Source organism: Melozone crissalis, unplaced genomic scaffold (genome assembly GCF_028551555.1).
Source record: "Melozone crissalis strain CALT ecotype California unplaced genomic scaffold, PUWL_Pcris_2 ptg000042l_1, whole genome shotgun sequence".
Taxonomy (NCBI): domain Eukaryota; kingdom Metazoa; phylum Chordata; class Aves; order Passeriformes; family Passerellidae; genus Melozone; species Melozone crissalis.
In genome coordinates, this window is record NW_026535820.1 from 40,364,579 (window position 1) to 40,387,168 (window position 22,590).

The 22,590-nt window shown below is 42.9% G+C and overlaps 1 protein-coding gene across 2 annotated transcripts in view; it reads right to left on the reverse strand.

Annotated features, from left to right (window-relative positions):
• Positions 1-17,429, reverse strand: part of VWC2 (von Willebrand factor C domain containing 2) — a 54,344-nt gene extending 36,915 nt beyond the window's left edge. Inside the window, exons 1-3 of one of the 2 annotated variants that reach the window (XM_054284865.1) lie at positions 17,360-17,429; positions 15,471-16,252; positions 8,690-8,819 (exon numbers count right to left, since the gene is read on the reverse strand). In XM_054284865.1, the coding sequence (XP_054140840.1) occupies positions 8,690-8,819; positions 15,471-16,184 (844 nt within the window). In that variant the 5' untranslated portion in view covers positions 16,185-16,252; positions 17,360-17,429. Of the gene's footprint in view, positions 1-8,689; positions 8,820-15,470; positions 16,253-17,019; positions 17,121-17,359 lie in introns of those variants that run through there. The other variant, XM_054284866.1, reaches the window with a different exon arrangement.
• Between the last annotated feature and the right edge of the window lie 5,161 nt (positions 17,430-22,590).

Below are 22,590 nucleotides of genomic sequence, written 5' to 3' on the forward strand. Positions count from 1 at the left end.
TTACCCCTATGGAAGCAATCTAAAGGTTCATGAAGTAAAAGCTCCTTCCACCTTTAAGATCAAGGCTTTAAATTAGGAAAGTACTTAAGTCTCTAGCTGACAAAGGTGTTTGACCTGCCGGGCCAAGGTAATCGCCAGGACCTTAATTCAGGACTCCCAGAGCCCACAACACGGGGGGGATCCCCAGTGCAGTACTTTGAAACAGTCAGAGGCTACTTAGAGCAACAAGAAAAACAAGCACTGCAATTTTACAAATATTAATAAAAAATAAGATAAGCTTTTAGCCTTTTCCCTAAGAACTCCTCATTCCTTTTCCTTCAGCACCCTTTTTCAAACACTGGCAGAGGTGTCCCAGTTAGCCCCTGGTCAAGCTCGTGTCAGGAAAGGAAACAAGTTTTCCTGTTGATCAGATCTTGACTTCATTTACAAATACAGTTCCATCAGGACTAGAAGAAAACTTCCGAGACTTCTGTCATGCCATGGTAAGATTTTCAACAAACTCAAAAGAAAGAGGAGTTATGTCGAGTTAAGACAAACTTGGCATTAGCAAGCCTGCACTGTGTGGAAAGCTCACAATTGCAAAGCTCACAATTGCAAAGCTCACAATTGCAAAGCTCAACCCCAGAAAAGCAAAGTGGTAAGGAAATAAAATCTAATGAAATCAGCTAATTCCCTGTTTCCGTCAACCAGTAAGTCACTTGGATCAATTCACATCTTTCTTAATGCCTAAATCTTAACCTTCTATGAAAAAATAAGCACAGAAAATTACATTGCACTTAGAACTATAGGAGACTTTGATTATATCATTAATCATCAGAGGGCAAGTGTTATTGTATGAGAGAGATATACCAACATACCACAGCACTTTAATGTAAGCCTCCTTTTCTCCTCAAAGCCAAGCAAACTCTTGGACGCCTCATTGAACATGATGAAATACCAATGAAAAAAATGCAAAAGAACATAAAGCAAAAGGAACAAGGTGTGTATTTTTCTTCATTGCTCCTTTTGATCGCATCACAAAATACTAATCAGCCCTGTAGACCTATTACTGTAGCACCTCGCTAGCTAACAGCTTCCATTTACAAACAGGATTATCTGCAGGAACACAACTAAGAGCTCACGTGGGCAGTACAGTGGCTCAGCTGACCCTGGATAATGAATTAACCTGTGGTAACTCCATCTGGGTTAAGACAGGGTTTCAGAATCTAAGAGCTCACAATTAAATCAAATAGTGTAGTGTTCTATTCATAGGGAATATTACCCCAAGGATGCTGCATACAGCAAGAGGCACACAAGTGTTTCAGACCTTGGAGGCCTACATGCCCCCCAAATGTTTGCCACAATTTCAGCTAGTAACGTATACAAAAAAATAGATGTCCAATAGCAGAATGGGGGAGCAAAATTAGCAGTGGGAATATTTTCTCTAATGAAAAGCATATAAAGAAATACTGGATGTAGGAGACAAGGCAACTCCCTTAATGTTTGTTTTCTTTGAACAGCAAAGAACTAACACTGGGGGAAAGTGTATGGAGCAGGGGGAGCCTATAATGTGAGATCTGGGATCTATTTTTCTCTTTTTACATCTTACCTATCACCATGTGTGTGGAAATAAAACTGCAATATAAATTCAGAAAACTCTTATATGACAAACTTAAAAATACAAAACAAACAAGCAAACAAAAGCCCAAAGCAAGTGATGACTTTATTTTGGGGAGCATGGGCTAGCTGTTCTGCTAGAAACCAAGCAAATGCCCAAATGAGGCTCAATGTACCAGAGAAAGGTGTCAGGAAACATAAATCAAGCAGGAGCACACTGTTTACTCCAATGCTCTGATGGGTACTGGCACAAAGGCACTTTCCTGTCTGAACCCTAACCAGCATCCAGAACTACACAGGATGGCAGATATGTGAAATTACCATGACAAGCACTGTAAACTACATCAGATACATGAAAATCTCTAGAAAATGTTCTCCTCCCATCCCAGGATTTCAGTGTCTGTCCTTTTTCTATCAGCACAGTAAGCATGTTCATTTTTCTGGTCCTGAGGCTGGCACAAAACACACTTTAAGAAGCCAGACAGCTGTGACACATGGAAGTTTTGAGCACCATGGGGAACTGGCAGCTTGTTCCCCACACTCACGTGGGATCACCACCACTAAACAACAGTTTGGGGCATATCATCATTGGCTTTAGCTTCAACTTACAGTAAAATGACAATCCCAGCAAGCAGATGTCACAAAAGTGGACTGATACAGCAGAATTTAGCTTTGATATATGACTTAAACCTGCAGTATCAAGTAAGAGGAAAAAAAAAACTGAATGCTTTTCAGGCTCACTGTAACGGCCTGTAAGGAAAAAATATTGCAAAGTGAGTTCTGAAAACTTTATGGGATACACTGCTTTTATAGTTTAATAGGCTCTTCTACATCCTTCTACTTAAGTATAAAGTACCACATTAAATACCAAGGTTAGTATAATTTCTGATTGTCCTCGTGTATCTGAGCAAAATGATGGGATATTATATACTCAGAGGAGTTACAGCTGCCTCTTGACAGCAGAACTGCCAACTGAGAGCATTCTGGCCTCTGGAAAGGAAAAAAAATGCACACAATATTTATTCGCAATAAATACATACAGACTATATAAACTGATTTATCCTTGTAACTGATCTAGGTTCAGTATTTGGATACTTATGCCATATCTTCAGACAGAACCTTTTCATGGTCTGATGGGTTTCTATACTTAGGAAAACATGTATACCCTGGAAGTCAACACAACTTGTACACTAAATAAACACCCTTGGAGGCAGAAATAACACACCTACCACTCCTTAGCCAGCTGAACACGAGCGATGCCAACAATGGATCCTATGTCCACGTGCACATGGATGTGAGCTGGAAACAACAAGGCCTCTGTGGTTTTGGCATAAGCTTTTGCTCAGCCCACTTTGCTGTGCTGATCCACGTGCATTTAAACAGCTTTGGATCTAAAATATGGCACAAGAATGAAATTCTGTGATTTCTGCACAGGAAGCACACATGGCCTATGCAGCCACCAGCTTTCCCACAGTAGGGAGAGAAAGTGAGTGGAGAGATGAAATTAGTTTAAAGGAATTCCTTGAATTAAGACAATACAGACCAAATCTCCTCCTCTCAACTTCATCAACAGCAGAAAGTGAGAATAAAAACTACTGCAACTAGTTTGCCAACTTCACCTACCAGATTTGGAAGCCACTTTAAACACCCAATACAGATTAAAAGAAGCAACACTGTTGTTTTCAATACATGGCTGCCAAAATATCTGCAACAGGTTTTCAATCTACCCACATAATCTCTAGGCAATTTTAATCAGATACAGCTGTTCATGCAACTTAAATAGTGTTTTTCTCCCTGAAACATTCATTCCCCCAGAACATTAATATTTCTTGGTTAGGAGTCCCATATTATAAATCATTTTGTGAAATACACTCTATTGAAGTGGAGAGTCCATGCAGAAGTTTTTGCTAAGCAATTTATGCACACAGAAACATGGAGCAAATGTTACCCTGCATACACAAGCATTCAAATGCTTCAAGTCTGAAGGGAACAAATCACACTGGTGCATACTGTCTGGGTGGAACTGGGATTAGTTTAAAATGATTTCTTTTTCATTAGGTTATTACTTCTAACATACATCCCATTTAAAAAAAAATACTGTTTCAGTATTATCAACCGGAACTTACAATCACTTTATGGTACCTATATCTTACATCTAGAAGAGGCCACCATAACCACCTGATTTGATCCCCTCCTTATAATGTTGACTGAAGAATCCACTCTCAGGCGTTAAAACTTTTGGATCTCATTTGCTATATATAAATTAGTTGCCAAAGCATGACTGAAAAAGGTATTTAAAGTGACAATAGAAAAAGGAAGGGAGGACAATCAAAAGCATGGATTACTTAAATTTTACAGCAGTTACATTCCTGATGTTTGCAATAGTCCTGCCTTGACCCCTACTTGAACACCAGAATTATGATACTTTCTTCTTTGCTGAGATTAAGGCATTAATGGTCGAGGTCATATCATATTTTATTTAAACACACTGCAGAAGAACATGAAATTTTACAGGTCAGATTCACCATGGTCCTGGAGCAAAGCTGGGGCTGCAGGGCAGAGCAAACAGCCAGCTCACGTGAGAGCTGCCAAGGTGCAGCTTCCCTTCATGGGCCCAGAATAAACATCCTCCCCTTTCTTATGGCCAGACAGGTCTCTCAGGCCAATGCAGCCTTTCTCCACCTGGATCTCAAAGGGATGACATCAGTACTGCATCAACCAGCACCATTGTTTAACAGACCTGAGTCCTGAGGGGAGACAAAGCCCTGTTTTACCAACAGTAGCAAAAGGAGACAGCAGCTCTGCCAGCTGTTACCAGGGTCTTGCTCCCTTGAGAGCTCCTTCTCTCCGATGGAGGTCCCCACTTGCCATTCAGAAGCACTTTTAAGTCACCTTAGGCCTGAACACTGCAATTGTATGGAAAGGTACTAAAGTTTCAGTGAGTCAACCTCAGCTCAGGGATACAAAACCATCACCACACACCCTCCCTGGCCACAGCACATTACACCTGCACCTCACTAGCAGCAATCATTTCAACCAAATGATGCATGTATTTCACCCATAACTATGAACGCAAAAATCAAATTAGGTCCTGAAATGACCTAAGGCACCTGAAAGGACTGCAATCAGTGAAGCCTCCCTATTGCACAGCCAGTAAGAATAGACATCTCCTGCAAATGTTACAGCCCTGAGAACACACTTGACCCTCCAGGCATCAATGTTTTTATTTTTGACTGTACGGCTATGAGCCTTTCCCAAAAGGAGAAGCTCAGCTCTCCCTGCTGTAGACAGAGAAACAACACTCACACACAGATAGATGAATGCTAGGAGGGCAACAGGATCCACTTCATTTTATCTGGGGCAATCTTTCAGCCATATAATGAAATAAAAATCTCTTGGGGAACTTAGATCAAAATGTTTTTTGGTCTAGCAACCATGATTCTCCCTCAGGCACCACGTGGGTTATGGGTTTAATCTCATCTTCCTGCAAGCACACCATCAGGAGCAGGGCCACCCTTGACTCCATCAGCTGCTCCTTGGCTGCAGGCTTAGGCCAAGCAGAACTCAGCTGTGTATGTCTACTAGGACTCTAATGCTGGGAATACAAGTGGAACACACAACCAAGGTAATCTAGAGAAAGATAATTCACTACCAGTGTTACCCCCCCCCCCCCACCCCAAATGCATCAGTGACAAGTGACAAGTACTCAGACTTTTCCCAATGGAAGAGTGACTGTATGCCCATTATCTTTACCCTTAACTCTGCACAAACTGTAGAAATTTCTGTACCTGAATCTAAGGTTATTGATATCACTGTGAACAGAGATGTCTTCCACAAAAGTAACCACAATGCTAATACTGTATAGCAGGATGGAGGTCTGAACTGGGCACCTGTTACTTAATGTAACTTTCTGAAGTCAGATTAAACTTTTTGGATTTTTTTCTTGTGGCTGGTGCTGATGGTTGCCAAAAGCATAAAGCTTAACATGTAATCCACATGAGAAGGAAGCCTCTCCTCCATCCCTCACACTGTCCTCACACTGTTTCCTTTCAGGGCATTTATATAAGATAAACACAAAACGGCTCCCTCAGTTGCAGTGACTTGCGACACAGAAAGCAGGAAAATTCCCCTAATCCAAAGATCTCAGTGAGGTGTTATCATTTGTCTCTTCTATATACTACTTTTCAGAGCAAGTGTTCTTTTAAAGCACTCCCTGCCCCTGCCCATGAAGAAGAAGATACTATCTTCAGCTATGGAAGTATCCAGGTTTCTCTTTGAAAGCCAGGATGTGACATAGAATATTATTAAATACAACACACAGAACTACTCTTTAATTGCACAAGTCTTCCATTCACCACTGCTTGCACCCAAAGCAAGTCTGTAGCTCCACATGTGCATTTGTGTAAGCCCAATGTGCAGTTACACATCCACCCCTCCTCGTAAGGGCTGCCAGCAAATTTGTGAAAATAGAGAGGCCAACTACATACCTGCCTTCCTACAAGGGATAAGGCACAGGGTCTCACACCTGTCAATGTACTGAATTCATTAATTTCTAATAATCACAGGCTTTCACTGGATCTCCTCCACACTTCTAATTGGGCATTTTGGGCATTCTTACCAGTGACAGAGGCAGTCACTCAGCTCTCACTCTTGGGTCACTGCCAGCAATCTTCCACCAGGCAAGCTGGGAAGGTGTTATATGTTAAGAAGTGGCAGGAAGGCAGGAAAGGCAGGGAAATCAGTTTGACTGTGTGCATTTTCAACACATCAATGCTAGTAAATGTAAAGGATCCAAATGCTAGTAAAGCATATACCAGTGCTAGTAAAGTAGAGAATCCAGACTTCACCTCCCACCCCTTCTTGTTCACTGCACATCATGATGGCAGATACCTCACTTGGATGCTTTCTATGGCTCCACCTTTCCCACCATTCAGGTTAAAGGCTGAGCTCCCTGTACATTACCCCGAGCTCTTTTGTGTCACTAACACGATATCATCGATGTAATCGCTGTAACAATCAACCCTGAAGCACAACACAATGATTGTTTCACCAACCCACATTCACAGCACATTTGTTCCACCAGGCTTGAAAATGAGAGGATGAGGCAGGCTAGGCTTTCCTGCTCAGTAGGTTTTTGCTCCAATCTAATTAAAAACATTGAGCAATTCACTGAAGTTCCTAGAGAACTGCACGTATACCACACTTTAAGCTCAAAAAGCAAACAGTCCTTTTTTTTTAAATGCACTCCCCCAATGGAGAGGGTTCCTCAGAAGTTTCTTTGTGATATTATACTGAAACTGCTGATCCAGAAAAGCTGAGCTGCTTCTGAGCTATCTTGGTCTTGTTTTTGCTAACGGTTTTCTTCTTAATCTGAAAGCTAACAAGGAAAGCCACTGCTGGTTCTCTGACATGCAGAGAAGTGACAGTACAGCTGACTAGAAACAGGCAGCTGTGGTCACCTTGGTCTGAAACTGGGTCAGAGATGCCAGCTCACAGTTATATGGGATTAATACACATGTAATATTGGGTATTCAGAGGCTGAGGACAAGATCATCCTTTTCTTGCTGGTAGAACTCAGGTAATACAGCTTTACCAGCTCTGAAAAGGCAGCTTCCTCACAACAAAAGGCATCTTTCATGTACAGTTTTCAGTAACTTTTCCTCATTTTTCTGGGAAAAGTGTCAGGGAATCTGTGTGAACAGCCAAGCCAAACCCTGTACTGCCACACCATCTTAACCCAAAAGAGAGCCATCAGTGGGAGATTGCCACTACTGTGCATTACATTGCTGCTTGTGGGAGAATGTGTGCTGATGGAAGGTCAGCCCAGCTCCAAACACTGTTAGGACCACTGGACAAGTTCAGCGAGAAAGACTACAGAGTCTAAACGTATTCTGCTTGTAACTCCATCCCTGATACTGAAAACAGACCTTGTGCCAGCTAAAGTCACTTTGACCTGGGGAACTGCAGCAGAGCATGTCACACACAATGTCAGTGACATTCATGCCATCAAACAAGTGCCAAAGGATCCTTCAGACTAGCTGGCTATGATCACCAGCTTCCAAACTCAGACTTTCTCAGGAACTGTCCCTAAATGCCTTGAAAAATGCCTGTCCTCATCTCCAAAAAGAAGAGTGCCCTTAAGCTGTACAGCCGAGAATAAATTCCTTCAGGGTTGTAACAACCAATTAAGGGATATGAAGCAATTACTTTTATATCCATACAAATGAAACTCCTCCAATGCAATTAACAATCTCTTATCATCTACTGTTGAATTTGTGGAAACCATATGCTGTACACTCTCTCCTCCCCCAGCTTTCCCACAATTTTAAGCAGTTTGTTTTAGCAAATGTAATGAAATGAAACCTACCTATTCAAGAGAAATAATAGATGTGTGAACATTATCTGAGTATTTTTAAATGTCCTTTTTTAATTTTAAATATAATTTCATTTGAGATTTTGCAGCTTTCATTTCTATTAATAAATTATCATTCCTTCTTTATAAGTGATGAGCTAGTATGTCATGTAATTTCTTTCGTCTAAATAGACTAAGACTTTGATCTAATACAAGCTCTTGCTGTGAGTAGAGAGACTTTCTGTCTAATTTAGTTACAAAAAAATATTGAATTAAATTTGGGAGTTTAATTCATTTAGGTATGAAAATTAGATGTACTCAATAAGGTACGTTTGATTTGCCTTAAGAAAAAAAAAGAATGAAAGAAAGGAGAAGAATATTTGAAAGGGAAACAAATATGAATAGAGAACAAAAGTAGCTTTTCCTGCTCATGTTGAAAGGGGGATAATATGAAGAGTCTGAGAACCATTTTGTGTACCTAGATAAAACACAACCACAATGAGTTCGTGCAAATAACATACCCAAGAGATATACCAACAGCTGGTATTAACATCCATGTAGGTGATAACTGAGTCCACCACAATCAGGGGAGGTCTGACTCCTCACAACAGGATTACACCATCCACACACAACTCCATCTCCATTCGAGGAAAAAGACAAATATCTGACTCATTTTTCAAAGGCAGAACAGGGCACCATGGATCTTCTCTCTGGCAGAGGAGCTTTGCAGGCACCACTCACCATTTTTGCAGATGGGGCAGCACTGGTCAGGCTCGTACACGGGATCCACACACTCGGTCTGGGGACAGGCTGACACCGTGCACAGCACCTCGCCATTGGCCTCGCAGCGACACCTCTCACACGGAGAAACCTGAAACACAAACCCAGGCACCTTCAGCTCCGCCACTCAATGCTCTCCTGGAGCGTGCAGTGCTCCCCTCTCATCTGCAATGTTCTTTCCTACACGTCTTTTTCCCTCTCCACTCTAAAACAAATGGGTTTTGTGGCCTAAATAATGCAGAGAGCAAGACTGGGCTCCTGCAATGTTATAGAACCACAGCTGGAAAAGGTTCCAAAACAAAACAGGTTCTTGTCTGAACCTATACACCAAATGGGAAAGTCAAGAGGGATGTTGAAAACAACAACAGTCAAGACTTTTAATATAAATTAAACAAAAATTATCTCACTGTACTTCTAATGAACTTCCTGAAAATTAAGTTCATAACCTAGTTTAGTTCTATTAGAGGTTCAAAAATAATTTCGAGGAAAAAAAAATTATTTTAAGAAGAAAAGTTTTGCTAAATGAAGTTTGAAAATTATTTAATGGAAATCCTTACTGTAATTTTTTCAGGCTTGAAAGTATTTTGGTAGCAGAAAGTTAACATTTTATTGAAAATTGTATTTTTCAAAGAGAAGTCAAGAAAAAACCCCATCCTTTTGAATTCAGGTATTTCCCATAGGTTAATTGGTTTTGGACAATTCTTCTAATACTTGTAACTTTCTGAAAGAAAGTTGAAATTCAAAGAAAGGGGTGAAGGAAAATACAGGTAATCCTTTATACCTAGCAAAATGTTACTGAGTTTGAAGAACTCTTACAGAATAGGAATACCATGAGATAGTTACTTGAAAGACCTACTTCAAAGAAATTAATTCCCAACAAAAGAGTAGCAAGACTCTCTTTAGTAAAAAATGGACTTTGAAATGTCTGCATTTGTCACAAGTACAATTCCAGCTGTCCTCCTCACCATTCCTGACCAGGCACATCTCACCTGCATTGCTGATATCCTCATACCACACAAGATGGAGGGAAGCAAGGATGTGAAGAGCAATAAATGCTATACTGTAAATCTCATTGCTTCACTCCATAAAACCACATGGGTACCCATGATGATGAAAATGCAGCTGAACGTTATTATTAGTGAGCCTCTAAATCTAAAATCTGTGCAGATTACTGATTTACTTAAGGAAGACATTGTTCTTTTTATGGAATGTTTTTCATTCCAGATTCCAGCTGATGCAGACATTCCCTCATTTCACTTCTCCAATAAGAGAAGAAAAAATGAAAATCTAAAGAAGAAAATAATTATTCGCATAGAAGAATTACCCAGATGTCTAACTTGCAGATCATCTGCTTCTTTTCCCTATTTTTTAGGCAGCCCATCACATTTTTTCCTCAAATCCATTCTCTGCTTGCTTGCCTCTCACATCCTTCTCACTTCCAAAGTTCAAACATGCTGATGCCTGCAAAGCATCATCTCCAACTAAATGCTCATTCATGCTTTGCTACTTCCCTTCCCACCTGCCAAGGCTGTTATTCACTTATGCACTCAGATATCTTTCACGCCCTTCCCTCTGCTTAGAAAGCCTAAATAGGGTCTCCTGCTGTGTTGCTTTCTGCTTTTATTACTATTATTTATTTCAGGTTTCCTTTGCTGGCTACTCACTTTGCATTTTCTCTTTGCTTTACACTCTACCAATGACAACACCACACATATGTTTAGGAAATCCCACACAGAGGCTGGCAGTCCAGTGCAGAAGATCTTTATTGCAGACTTTGGGACAACTTTGTCCTGTAATTGTTTTTAAACAATCACATTCACTTCCAGAGGTGGAGTGTCAGCACATGAGGAGGTTTCTGATCCAGTGCTCAGAGGTGAAAGGCTCAGGTATTTCAAGTAGTCACTTGAACCACATGCGAAGTTTTGAGTTCAGCAAACCTGAGCTCCTCTAGAAGAATTCCTCCTTCTAGAGTTATATCTAGAAACAATACTTACTTAATTATAAAAACATGGCTTTTAAGGAGGATTGATTTTTAAAATATTTTTAATATAAAAATATCATACAATATATAATCCTACTTGAAAAAAATACCAGCACTCAGTTCCAAGGATCAGGATCAACAAGGCAAACCTACAGCTTTCAATCAATTTTAACACTTTTTGCCATGACTTGGAAAAGGTACAAATTTGCCAACCATCAAAGTTGAATGAGATCAGTAGCTACCACAAAAGACATTCCTTACACTGCTTAGTAGCTGTGTCATTCAATATTGGAAGTGGTATAAAAACTAGAGTATCTGATGACAATCAGGAAACAAGGCAAGAAGTTATTTGTAAAAACTCTCCTCTGTAAAATTTAAGCATGTTCTAATTATACAGGTTTGCTAGATTCCCAAATTTGACAAAGGCTGAAATTCTCAGAATAATAAGTCATGTACTATTGGTTGAGAAACAAAACTGATCTAATTCTTATTCTTATTCTAATAATGATGATTCCTGATACACATTTCTGTCCTATACAGCACACACACATGAAGACTACATCTTTTGTCAACAAAGTGTACTGTTAATGTGATACTGCAGTAATGAAGACACTTGTAGTGTAATAGATCATAGGATTTCAGGGTAATACTTACAGTACACCCTTGGTAAGTACTGACATCTGTACAACCCACCAACCTGAGTAATGGTAGCAGGAAGGAGGGTCTCCACGAAGTTATTTCTACAAAGCTCTTTTCAGGCATGCAAGCAAACCACAGTGGCTGCTAAAATGGTGTCAGTGTCAGCCATTGTTCATCCTTGGACTAAACAATAGCACATTGCTTTTTACTGATCATCAGGATACAGCAGGAACTGTAGAAATCCCCCACTTTCTGCACCTTAATGGCAGCTTAATACTTGGAGACATAATTATCACTAGAGAGAGAGACAATAAGACAGTCTCTGTATGTAACAGCAGCTAAATAAATCAGAATGAAAAGACACATTTGGTCCTTCATTTTCCCTCTGTACTCATGCAGTGCAAGCACATTCCCTGCAGCGCAGTTCCCAGTGGCAGTCATTGCAAGGAGCATCCCTCTTGTTCCTGTGGGGAATGACCAGCCCAGCAGCACTCACACTCAGCACTTCTGACATAACCAGGCTGGACTGGAAATAATATCAATCTCTCTCTGATAACCAATGATACCACGTCTCCATGGTCTACAGATGAAGCTGTTAACTCTGTAGCAGCAGCAGTTCTGCCTATGAAAAAACTGCAGGAAGACAACAAGAGGCAACAGAAGTCTTGTGTATTCACCAGGCAGCCATAAAACCTGTAGAAAATAGACTACAGATGGCAAAAACCCCTAGCTCTTTAGAATTGTTTAAAGGGAAGTTTATGAGCAGAGGTATAGGAGTTGCAGGCACTGTAAAAGAGCAAATTCACTACTGTGTAAACTGCTTGTAAACTGCTACATTTCCCACTAGTGGGGTGTGAAGAAAACTGTAGCTTAGTAAGGGTGGCATGTCTATCCAGCAGCTTAATGTAAATTGTCATAACTAAGAAGTGACAAATCATTTGTAGTCCCAAATAATTTGAGCTTTCCCCTACCAAATGTCCAACTTTAATTAAAAACCAAAAAGACATCAAAACAAAACCAACAAAAAGCTGGATTAATAACATATATGCAATCTACATATGGTTCCTGAAGCCTTGAAAATGCCTACATTAAAAAAAAATAAAGCACTCATAATCCCAAATTTATCTTCTTTTGCGCTGGAATTTTTACTAATATTTTCTTGCCACTGACACAACCCAGGAGAACATGAATGGGGTTACACTGACAATAGTAAGCATATCAGCCATGCTTTTACTCCTCTGTGCCTTCAAAAATACCACTGATCTTTCAAAACTCATTTGGGTTTGTTGACTTCCAGATTTCCAAGTAACTTACCCACAAAACAAATACCACTTGTGGTAGCAAGGAAATTCTAAAAGACACAAAGCAACAGGCTTGAAAATTACAGGTCTTTTCCAAAACATTGCACTTCTGAAGATAATTCCTCATTCTCGTAAGACTTTATACATCAGCCTTCATTTTCAAATTTTACTTGGAAGATTTGGACCACATGCTTTAGAAATCTTCAGCTTCAGAGCAGAACTTTAACATGCATTGCATTTCACCAAATAAAGATTTTGCTACCAGTTCCACTAATATGGATGTTGTGATCACATTGCTGTTCTGCCCCTCAGTACCAACAGGTGACCAGAGTGGTGCTGATGGAAACAGCTTTATGAGACTCCATCCTTTCCCTATACTCAAGTTGTGTGTTGTGCTGACATCCACGTCCTTTTTGAAAACACAAAAATGCATGTGTACATGCACATGCAAGCAAAGCCTGAAGGATGGACTGCAAATCAAAGAAGAAACACATGAAACCTCAAATCCCCTGGCACACTCAGCTTCTGGCTCCAGTCAGGGCAATTCTTTGCCATGCCAAACCATATAGGAGTTTTATATAAGCAGACTCACAAAATTGCCTGCATAATTACACATCTATACATAAATGTTTGTACAAAAAATGTCACTTAAATGTTAGGAGGTCACCTTTTTCTTCCTTCAGTCATGTCTGGTACTCTTTGCCACAAATAGTAGGAGCAGATGCAGAGAAAAATCGCATCACTACCCATTTATAGCTCCTTCCCTGATCTTAATCAAGAGATTGCATGGTCAGCCTAAGACCATCAAGTTTAAACTAACAAAATCACCTTTGAAACTGTTGCTTGCATTTTGTAGTTGCTTCCACTGAGCAGCAGCAACCTGACTACATCTGCACCTTGTGTTGCCAGACAACTCCACTGATTGCAGTGGCCTGGGCAGACAGCTGCACTTAGAGCTTGTGCTCACAATATTGGAACCAACACTGAATCTCAACTGAAAAACAAGGTTCTCACATAGGAAAATAATCAGGCTGCACTTCCACTGCCTAATTGCATCAATAACTTTCCTTGTTTATACTGAGCAGACATCCCTTCTCACTTGTGTTTCCAAAGCCAGGTAAAACAAAGCAGTAATGTTTCATTAGAGGAAGATATGAAGCCAAGGGCTAAAAGCTGAATGGAGTTAAAAAGAAAGCTGGAAACCAAATTCTTTTCAGGATATTTCTATAAATGTCACTGTTCAATGTCACTATTTTTACCAAGGCTGTCAGTCATATTCAAATGCACCAGGGAACATTAAGGTTCTACACTTACTACACATTTAACACAGTATTTTAGGCTTGCTTTACAGCCATTACTACCACACCACTACAGAAAAAGGCTAAGAAATGGAACTCCATAGAAGAGAGTGAATGAAAAGCAGGGAGAAGCCTTTAAAACACAAACCTATGGAGTAGGTGTGGAGAAGCTTCATCTTTTGGCCACTCCTCAAGAATTAAGTTTGCTGGGAAAGAAAGGATCTCAAAAGCCAACTCTGAAAAGGTCACACCAACTAGCTGCTGTTAACGTAGCTGCTCCCTCTGAAGTAGAAAACTTCACCCTGAAGTTGAATGTAACCTTTGAGGATTACATGGAAATAGGGAGGATGATACAATGTTTTCTGCCATACCTTGCAATTCACCAATGCTCTGCCCATTATTGCCTAAGAAGAGCAAATGACAATGCTCTTTCTTATTATGGAGAAAGTAGTTCTGCTCTGTTATTTATTTTCTCTTAAACTGAAGAACATTGAAAGACATTATGAACCAAAGCTAAGTATTCAGGAACGTGCAAACACCAGAGAGCAAAGGTGACAGCTTACTTTCAGCCTTCAAAAATTCACTTTCTATTTCTCCACCGGGAGAGGGGCTCAGCTTCCAAAACCTTGAATTATATTTCATACTCCCTTCAATATATTCAGCATGAAATTCTCCAGCGTATTCAGAAATGGGTTTCGGAACAGCCCTGTATCTAACAGTCACTCACAGGAAATTTCACAAGCCAATCTCACAGCCTGCTCACAGGTCTCAACCACAATAAAATACTAAATGGAAAAAGACAAGGTAAACAACCAGAAGACTGGCCCCAGCTGCAAAACTTTTGAGTGCATTGTAACATCCTGCATTTTCAATGATATCAATCTTGCACAATAATGCTAAAAAGACCCCAGTCTGAAAGGATTTCCCTGAACATGAAGCTTTTCAAGTCCTTTCTTTAGGTATCACTGCAATCAAGACTGCAAACTATGCTGTTATTAAAAAGAAGACCTATAGTCATTCACAGAAAGCAAACATGAGGCAATATTGGCAGCACTACCTAAACAGTTAATAAGGAAAAAGAAATGACTGTTAAAAAAGAAGGGATCATCACAAACTGATTACTAGGAATAGAGGTCAGCCCACAAAATCCTGCTTGATCCCTGCAAGGCAGAAGTTTAACAGTTAATAGTTAAATAAGGAAACAAATGCACTGCTGAAAATTTTCACAAAATCCATAACACCACTGAGCAGCACCCTTCCAAGTAGCATTTTTTACTGTAAATACCAAAGGAATTAATAAAGATCAGCACCTTCACTTAAAAATGTTAGAGTACCATAGAGCAAGAAAGGTCATGTTTAAGGGGAATATTTTACAGGACTGGAGAAGTAATATTAACACAAAAATGTGAAGAGGAGGGGGACACACAGAACACTCTCTGAGAAAACAGTTTAAGACCATAATACCACTTTAAAGAGAAAAAGAAAGAAAAACCCACAAAAAGCCTTTTGGCTTCATTCCTCACCATGAACTCCTCTAGGGTCTGGTAGGTTTTCCCTCGGAACTCGCAGTAGTTCTTCCTCTCCTTGCACTGCGGGCAGCACTGCGTGGTGTCCACATGGATGCAGCGAGGGTGGAGCCTGGGGCACTCGGGCTGGATACATAGCGGGCCCTCCTCGGTGCAGAGGCACGGGCAGGCCGAGGGGCCCGGCGCGAACTTCTCGCCGATGGCGTAAACGAAGCCGCTCTCATCCACGCAGCCCTTGCCGCGGTAGTCCGGGTACGCGTACTCCTCCGGGGGCTCGGCAGTGGCGCTCGCAACAGAGGCTGGCAGAGAGGAATCTTCAGCCACCTGGGGTTCCTCGGGAGCAGCATCCCTCTGCTCTTGCACTTGAATGCTCCCGGATTTACTGCTTGTCCCCTGGCTGCTCCATGCCTGCTTTTGCTTAGTCCAAGACTCCTTGTTCGAGTAGTTCCTGTTTCCTTTGCTCTTCCAGTCCCTGCCACCCTCCTCCCTCCCGCTCCTGCCGATCTCATTCATTTTCCCTGGACCCGTCTGGCTGTCCCTTGTAGACGTGTGATCTCTCTTTTCCTGGCTCGCCTTTATCTCCTGTTTATCTTGAGCCTTGGCCAGTTTTTGTACGGGAACGGTGGAGCTACAGAGGGCAACCATGAGGCAGCAGGTTACCAGAAGAGAACTAGAGAAAGCTCCAATTGCCATTGCAGTAGAGCTGGGCATCACCTACTGCATCCCACAGGGGACACTGCATTCACATCGGAGGGAAGCGCTTCGTAAAGCCACAGTCCCTAGGAAAAGAAGGATTAGGAATACTTCAGCTTCTGCACTTCTTCCCCCCCGCACCCCGCCTCGCCTCCACCGATGCAACATCTCAAACAATATGCAACCTGCCTCGGTAGTTTATGCAAAAGGCAAACAGCCTGCTGCTGCATCCCTCCTCCTCCTCCCCCGCTCTGCCAACTCGTATAAATAGCGGGGCTCTGGACACGGACCGGGCGTCTTCGGTTCCGAGAGAGCACCGCGCACAACTCCGGGAATCCGCGCTGGCAAAGGCAGGGGCAGGCAAAACTCAGAGCGCTTGGGGGGTTAATTTTAACTTTCAAATGACAACATGTGAAGAGGACGGACGCCCGACGAATTAAATGGAGCTCCCCAAAATCCAGCAGGGTCCGGAATAGCTGAGTGCTATTCACTGTCTGCACACACGATGATTTTTATTAACATCTTATTCAGTCCGAAGTACGCTGGTTTGGGTTCTGTTTAAATACCTACCAGCGAGCACGTTTCTGTAACAGACAACTAAAACCAAGCACACCAAAGCGAGCAAAGACAAACTAGCTCCCTTCCGAACTACCAGAACCAGCACACAACACCACTTCTTCCTCGCCCGTGTTCGAAAGACAAGGTAGAGCCGCCCCGAGTTTCCGCAGCCAAGGCTCATTTAACCCACATCCTCCAGGAGTTAGGCAGCGCTCCCGGCTCCTCTCCCTGAAACACTGCACGCCAAATCGGGGGGGAAAAAAAACAACCAAAAACCCCAAACCAAAATGCGTACACTACTCCGGCCACGACAAGCAATGCCGCTGCAGCCTCCCGGCACGACCCCACCTCCGCGGTACCGCTCCCCAAAGCCATTTAGAAGCCCCTCTCTCTCTCTCTAGCCGCCCGCCTGGCCGGCCCTCGGCGACGGCATCGCGGGGCACCGCGCTCCGCCCGCCCGACACCGCTGCAGGGGAGCCGGGGCTCCGGGCCGCCCGCCCAAACTTTCCGGAGGGCCGGGCAGCGCCGCCCGACCCCTCCCGGTGCAGTTCTGAGGGAGCCGGGCCAGCCCCTTCCCCAGCCCGTCCGGCTCCCCCGTGGCCCGGCGCCTCCGTGCCCCCCTCCCTCCGCCGTACCTGCGCTGGCGCCGCGCTCAGCCCCGGCGGCGGCTCGGCCCGGCTCGGCTCTGCCCGCGCCCGGCTCCCATGGCGGGGCCGCGGGCGGGCGGCCGGGGCGGCTTGTTGCTGCCCGCTCGGCTCCGCAGAGCTGCCGAGCCCGCAGCGCGGCGGCCGCAGGCGGTGCGGCCCCGCCGCCCCGGGGACGGGCTCCGCCGCGGGCCCGCCGCACTCACATGGCGGCCGGGCGCCCCGGGGCCGGCGGGCAGGACGGGCGCTCCCTGCCGCGCTCCCTGCCGCTCTCCGCGCCGCGGGTGCGGGCGGGCGCAGGGCGGGGACGCGGAGCCCGCCGGGGGGCGGCAGAGCAGCGGCCCTGCCCGGCCCGGCCCTGCCGCCGCCGGGGTGTGCGGGGCGGGGGCAGCCCCAGCCCGCTCTGCCGCAGGGCCGCGCTCCGGGAGGGAGAGCGGGGCAAGGCGGGCACGCTGTGGGCCGGCCCCGCCCGCCGGCCCCCGAAACTTTTGGCGGTGTCGGGGGCGTCGGTTCGGGACGCGAGCTGCACGCTGCAGCCCCGTGCGGCTTTGGGCGCTCTCCCCGCGGTGAGCGGGACGCGGCCCCGCTGCCGGACACACCTGCGGACCCGCCCCGGGCACGGGCAGCGTTTATTCGGTGCGCCCGCCTGATGCTGCCCGCACCGCAGCATCGCGCAGTGCTGTGCCTCAGCGCTCCCCTGCCAGCCTGCCCTAGCAGCGAAGTGGTCCGTGGTTTACTAGTTGAAATGCCTACTTGTGCTTTTGCATGGCTGATGGACGGTTCTGAAGTTAAATATAGTTGCGTTTTTCTCCTTTATACTTCTTTGATACAAAAAGAAAAAAAGGACAGCGTGGTCTGTTATGAAATGACTGCTGCAGGAGTGTTAGGACAGAAATACACAAGAAAAGCTAGAGTTACTTTTGTTCAGGATCTAAGCAAGGGCTTGGAGTCCAAAAGGTTATTTATTTATGTAGTTATTTATTTTTAAGCTGCATTAGATGACATATCAGTATAATCTTCTTTTCTGAATTTTTTTTTACCGATGTTCCAGAGCAGTCCCAGCTGCACTAACCCTCTGCCACAGTAGCACTTCAACATCCACTGTGCCCTACTCGTGACCATGGCTGGATTTTGCAACATATTTGGCACTGGATCTGAAATTTTTAGGCTAGGTATAATTTTCAGGTTTGTTTCGTTTTAGTTTGGTTTGTTTCGCCATTGAAATGGTATCACTGCAATATCGGTACTCAAGAGAGCAATTAAAATCTGCTGGGTACTAATGTTTCATAGTTAAATACCTTCATGAGCACCTGTTAATTGTGAGAACCCAAATACTTAAATTGCTCCCCAGGAGGATGCAGGTGCTAAAGTCTTTTGGCTGCTGGGTTGTTGCTATTAAAAAGTATTGACTCCTGTCTAATTTTAAAAAATATTTCTCTTGAAAGAACATCATGTCTTCCAGTCAGATGTTCACCAACTAAATAATTCTCAGAAACTTTAAAATACAAGACATAAGTTTTGAAGGATATGAAGGAGTTAAGTTTTTCCATAGTTTGCACTAATAAAATGAAATTCCATATTGCTAGGGGATTTCTAGACGAATTCTTAAGGAGTTAAGATTGACTTTTCTCATTAACTGACTGCTAATAATTCGAGTACTTCCTTTCAAACTACCATCTCATTACCTCTGAGTAAAGAATTTAATCTTTGCCATGTCTAAACCTAAAATATTTTATGCCTTATGTAGTTTAAACCCTGACTTGGTGTGAGCAACCAGTACACCCCATTGCTGATGGCAGAAGAGCAACTTAAAATGATGGACCTACCTTTGAGTTCAAAAGTTATGAGCAGCTGCTTGTGGCTAGAGCAAGGCAGAAGAAAATAAGGGTCTTGGGAAGGCAATGTTATGTCTGTGGTAAAGAGCAGAGAGAAGCCAATTTATGGTTCTGACATTTTCATGTGTTCCCAGGTGAAACTCTGGAACAAAATCTGAGATCTTCAACATGCAGGGCTCTCTTTGTAGGAGCTCTCCCTCTCCCACCCCTGGTTACATTGAACAAGGATCATCCGCTGGAGCTGATGGTTCAAGACACTGCTCTGCAGCAAGAAGGGCAAAGCCTCAGAGCACTTTTGTAACAACAAACTGCAGCTCATCCTCGCCTACTGGGCAAAGAAAGAAGTAAACACCCTCCTTTATTTTTTGAAAGGATTTCTCATTGGACTTCAGTCTCTATTTAGACAGATTTTTAGGTATATTAAGTAGACAGATTTTTAGGTATATTAAGTGATTAGTTGTATCTGACATTACGACCCTTGCAGAATTGACGCCTGACCACTTCATTAATGTCATAGGATCAAATTGCAATATGTTACAGTCCAAATGTAGATAGCAGATATGTAAGAAATGTTTGGTGTTTTCTTCACTGAGGTGAAGTCTGAACTAGGAGAGAGAATAATGAAAATCTGTCATCTGAAGGCTGCTTCTAACAATATTTTTTATGAGATATTTTATACTGTGTGCTGTACCATGTAAGGTCCTGGAGACTGAAATTCTGTTTATTCACAGAAAAAATTCAGCATAAAAATACAGCTCCAAGTTTCTCTCCTCTGATCCCCCCCACGTCAACTGTAGCAAGGACAACTCTGTATCTGGATGAGGGTCAAATTCTGCTTCATATTCAAGAATTTTCTCTGGGTCTTGTCTGCATGATGAGAACCTTCTATTAGCTTATTATTTAAATAAGAGCTGTCATGTGCACAAAACAGTTCTCTCTGTTTTAGCTTAGTTTTACTAAGAATTAGCCTAATTTTATAGGATGCAGTTGAATGGAAAGCAAAAGGGAAGTTGGTAGTTGAAATAATAATTGTTCTGGCAAGGAATAAGCTGATCATCTCCATTAGACCAGAGTCAAGACAGTGAGAGTGGACATCCATGCTGAAGATAGCTGGCTATTAGTGAAAAATACTTAATTAAACATCTACTCATACAGGTTAGGCGGACTGAAATTTTGATTAATTTTTTTTAAGAGTGACCTTTGCATGAACAACAAGAATTGAAGTGTTGGATCTTTTGCCAAGTTAAAATTGGTTCTCTGACAGGGTGATTGCAACATAAACTCAAAACCTCGCAGCTAGGCAGGCATGATCTAGACATCTAAGAGCACTGTGGGCAACCACTTTTAGCCTAATATATGGATAAAATATGGGATATGCACACTGGGGTCAGTGTAGACATGCAACCCTGCACTCCAGGGGCTCACCTGAAGCATCCAAGTCCCTGTGTTTTCCCACAGGGACCATTTTATTGAAGGAAGTGTCACCTGCCTCCAGTGAGGAGAGAGGGAGAGAAAAGAGGAGGAAGCTCCATGGGACCCTGGAAACTGGGCAGGGGGAGCAGAAAAGGAGCCCCAGTGCAATTGGGGAGTGGGTGTGGGTGTTGCAAAACCCCCCAGAATAGCGAGGTTGGCTTTGGGGACAGCTGTGGGGCAGGACAGGGCGTGCTGGGGGGAGCAGTGCTGCAGCAGCTGTGCGCCGCAGTGCCCGTGTCGGTGCAGCAGCTCTGAAACTCCGGAAGGTGAGAGGGGAGGACATGTCCCCAGAGCTTGACTCTTCTGGCAAAAGGGATGGTTGTGCCTTTTTATTTTGCTTTGTTTCATTATTCTTCCTAAAAGGAAGAGAGTTGTTATACAAAATGGTATTTTTTATTGTGGTGCTAAAGTGGCAGTTGTTCAGGCAGGTTGAAATCACAGCCTTGAAAAGGTGGCAATTTGTGCAATAGCATTAGTCCAGCCATATAAAATAAGGCCTTCAAATCGCAGTCAATCTGAAGACAGAAAGACAGCGAGACAAAGCTGAAGTACATATTACTCTAACAAATCATGTGTATTTGAAAGGCTCAATTATAAATAAGCAGTTTAAACAACTCTTAAAAAATAAATAAAGAAAAGCAAGCTTTCATAACTATCTTTAAAGTAGGTTAGCTTTCATCTTTTCATTTTTATTTATTGTTTTCTTTATGCCACTTGTCAAAGTACTCCAGATACATTCCTGTTCATTCTTTTTTTCACTTTTCTGATACTTCTTTAGTTCTGATAAGTAATTATTGAAGTAGTATTACACAGTATTGCACAAGTTGTATTAACACTTGTCTTCATTAATTTTTCACAAATATTGATATGTTATAATATTCTTTTTTCTGGGTTTGTGTTCATCAAAACTTAACCGCCCCCCCGTCATTTAGAGTGTAGGATCTTCAATTCTCTTCTATACTTCTGTAAGTCACAGTTTGCATGCTGGGAAATAAATAATGAATTTTTTGTTTATGTTTTACTCATACCTGTAATACTAAAAGAAAAAAAAAGGTCTGTAGACCAAGGGGAGATTTGAACTTCAGAAGTCATAGATTTAGAAAACATCTTTTAAACAAGATTTTTGCTGCCACTTATTTACGTTCTAAGAACTCCCCTTTAGCTTATGATTTGTCTCATTGTTAGGAAAAATATAAATCTAATGCTGTGCTGGTTTTGACTGGGGTGAAGTTAATTTGCTTCACAGTAGGTGGTTTTGATTTCTACTGAACACTGTTGATAGTTCAGAGAAGTTTTCATTGTAGCTGGGCAGTGCTTGCACAGAGCCAAGACCTTTTCTGGCTCTCACCCCACCCCACCAGCAAGGAGGCCGGGAGGGGACACAGCCAGATCAGCTGATCCCAGCTGACCCCATACCATGCTAAATGGCATCATGGCTAGGGTGGAAAGCTGGGGGAAGAATAATGAGGAATGGTGAAGAATAAATCCGGGGTGATGGTGTTTGTCTTCCCAAGTCAGCGCTACGTGTGATGGAGCCATGCTTCCATGGGGGAGGCTGAACACCTGCCTGCCCGTGGGAAGGGGTCAATGAATTCCTTGTTTTGCTTTGCTTGTGTGGGCTGCTTTTGCTTTACCTATTGAACTGTCTTTGTCTCAACCCATGAATTCTATCACTTTTACTCTTCCAATTCTCCTCACCACCCCACCAGTGAGTGAAGAAGCGACTGTGTGGGGCTGAGATTACATCTGGAGTTAAGCCATGACAATTAGAAATAAAAACTTAATGTAAAATATCCTAATGAAAGTTACCTATCATGGAAGCTTGTTTCAAAATGTTGGAAAGAAGACTGGTTTTGTTTAAAAAAATCTCTAAAAATCTATCTTTGCAAATACCAATTTCTCTGCCCTGCAAGC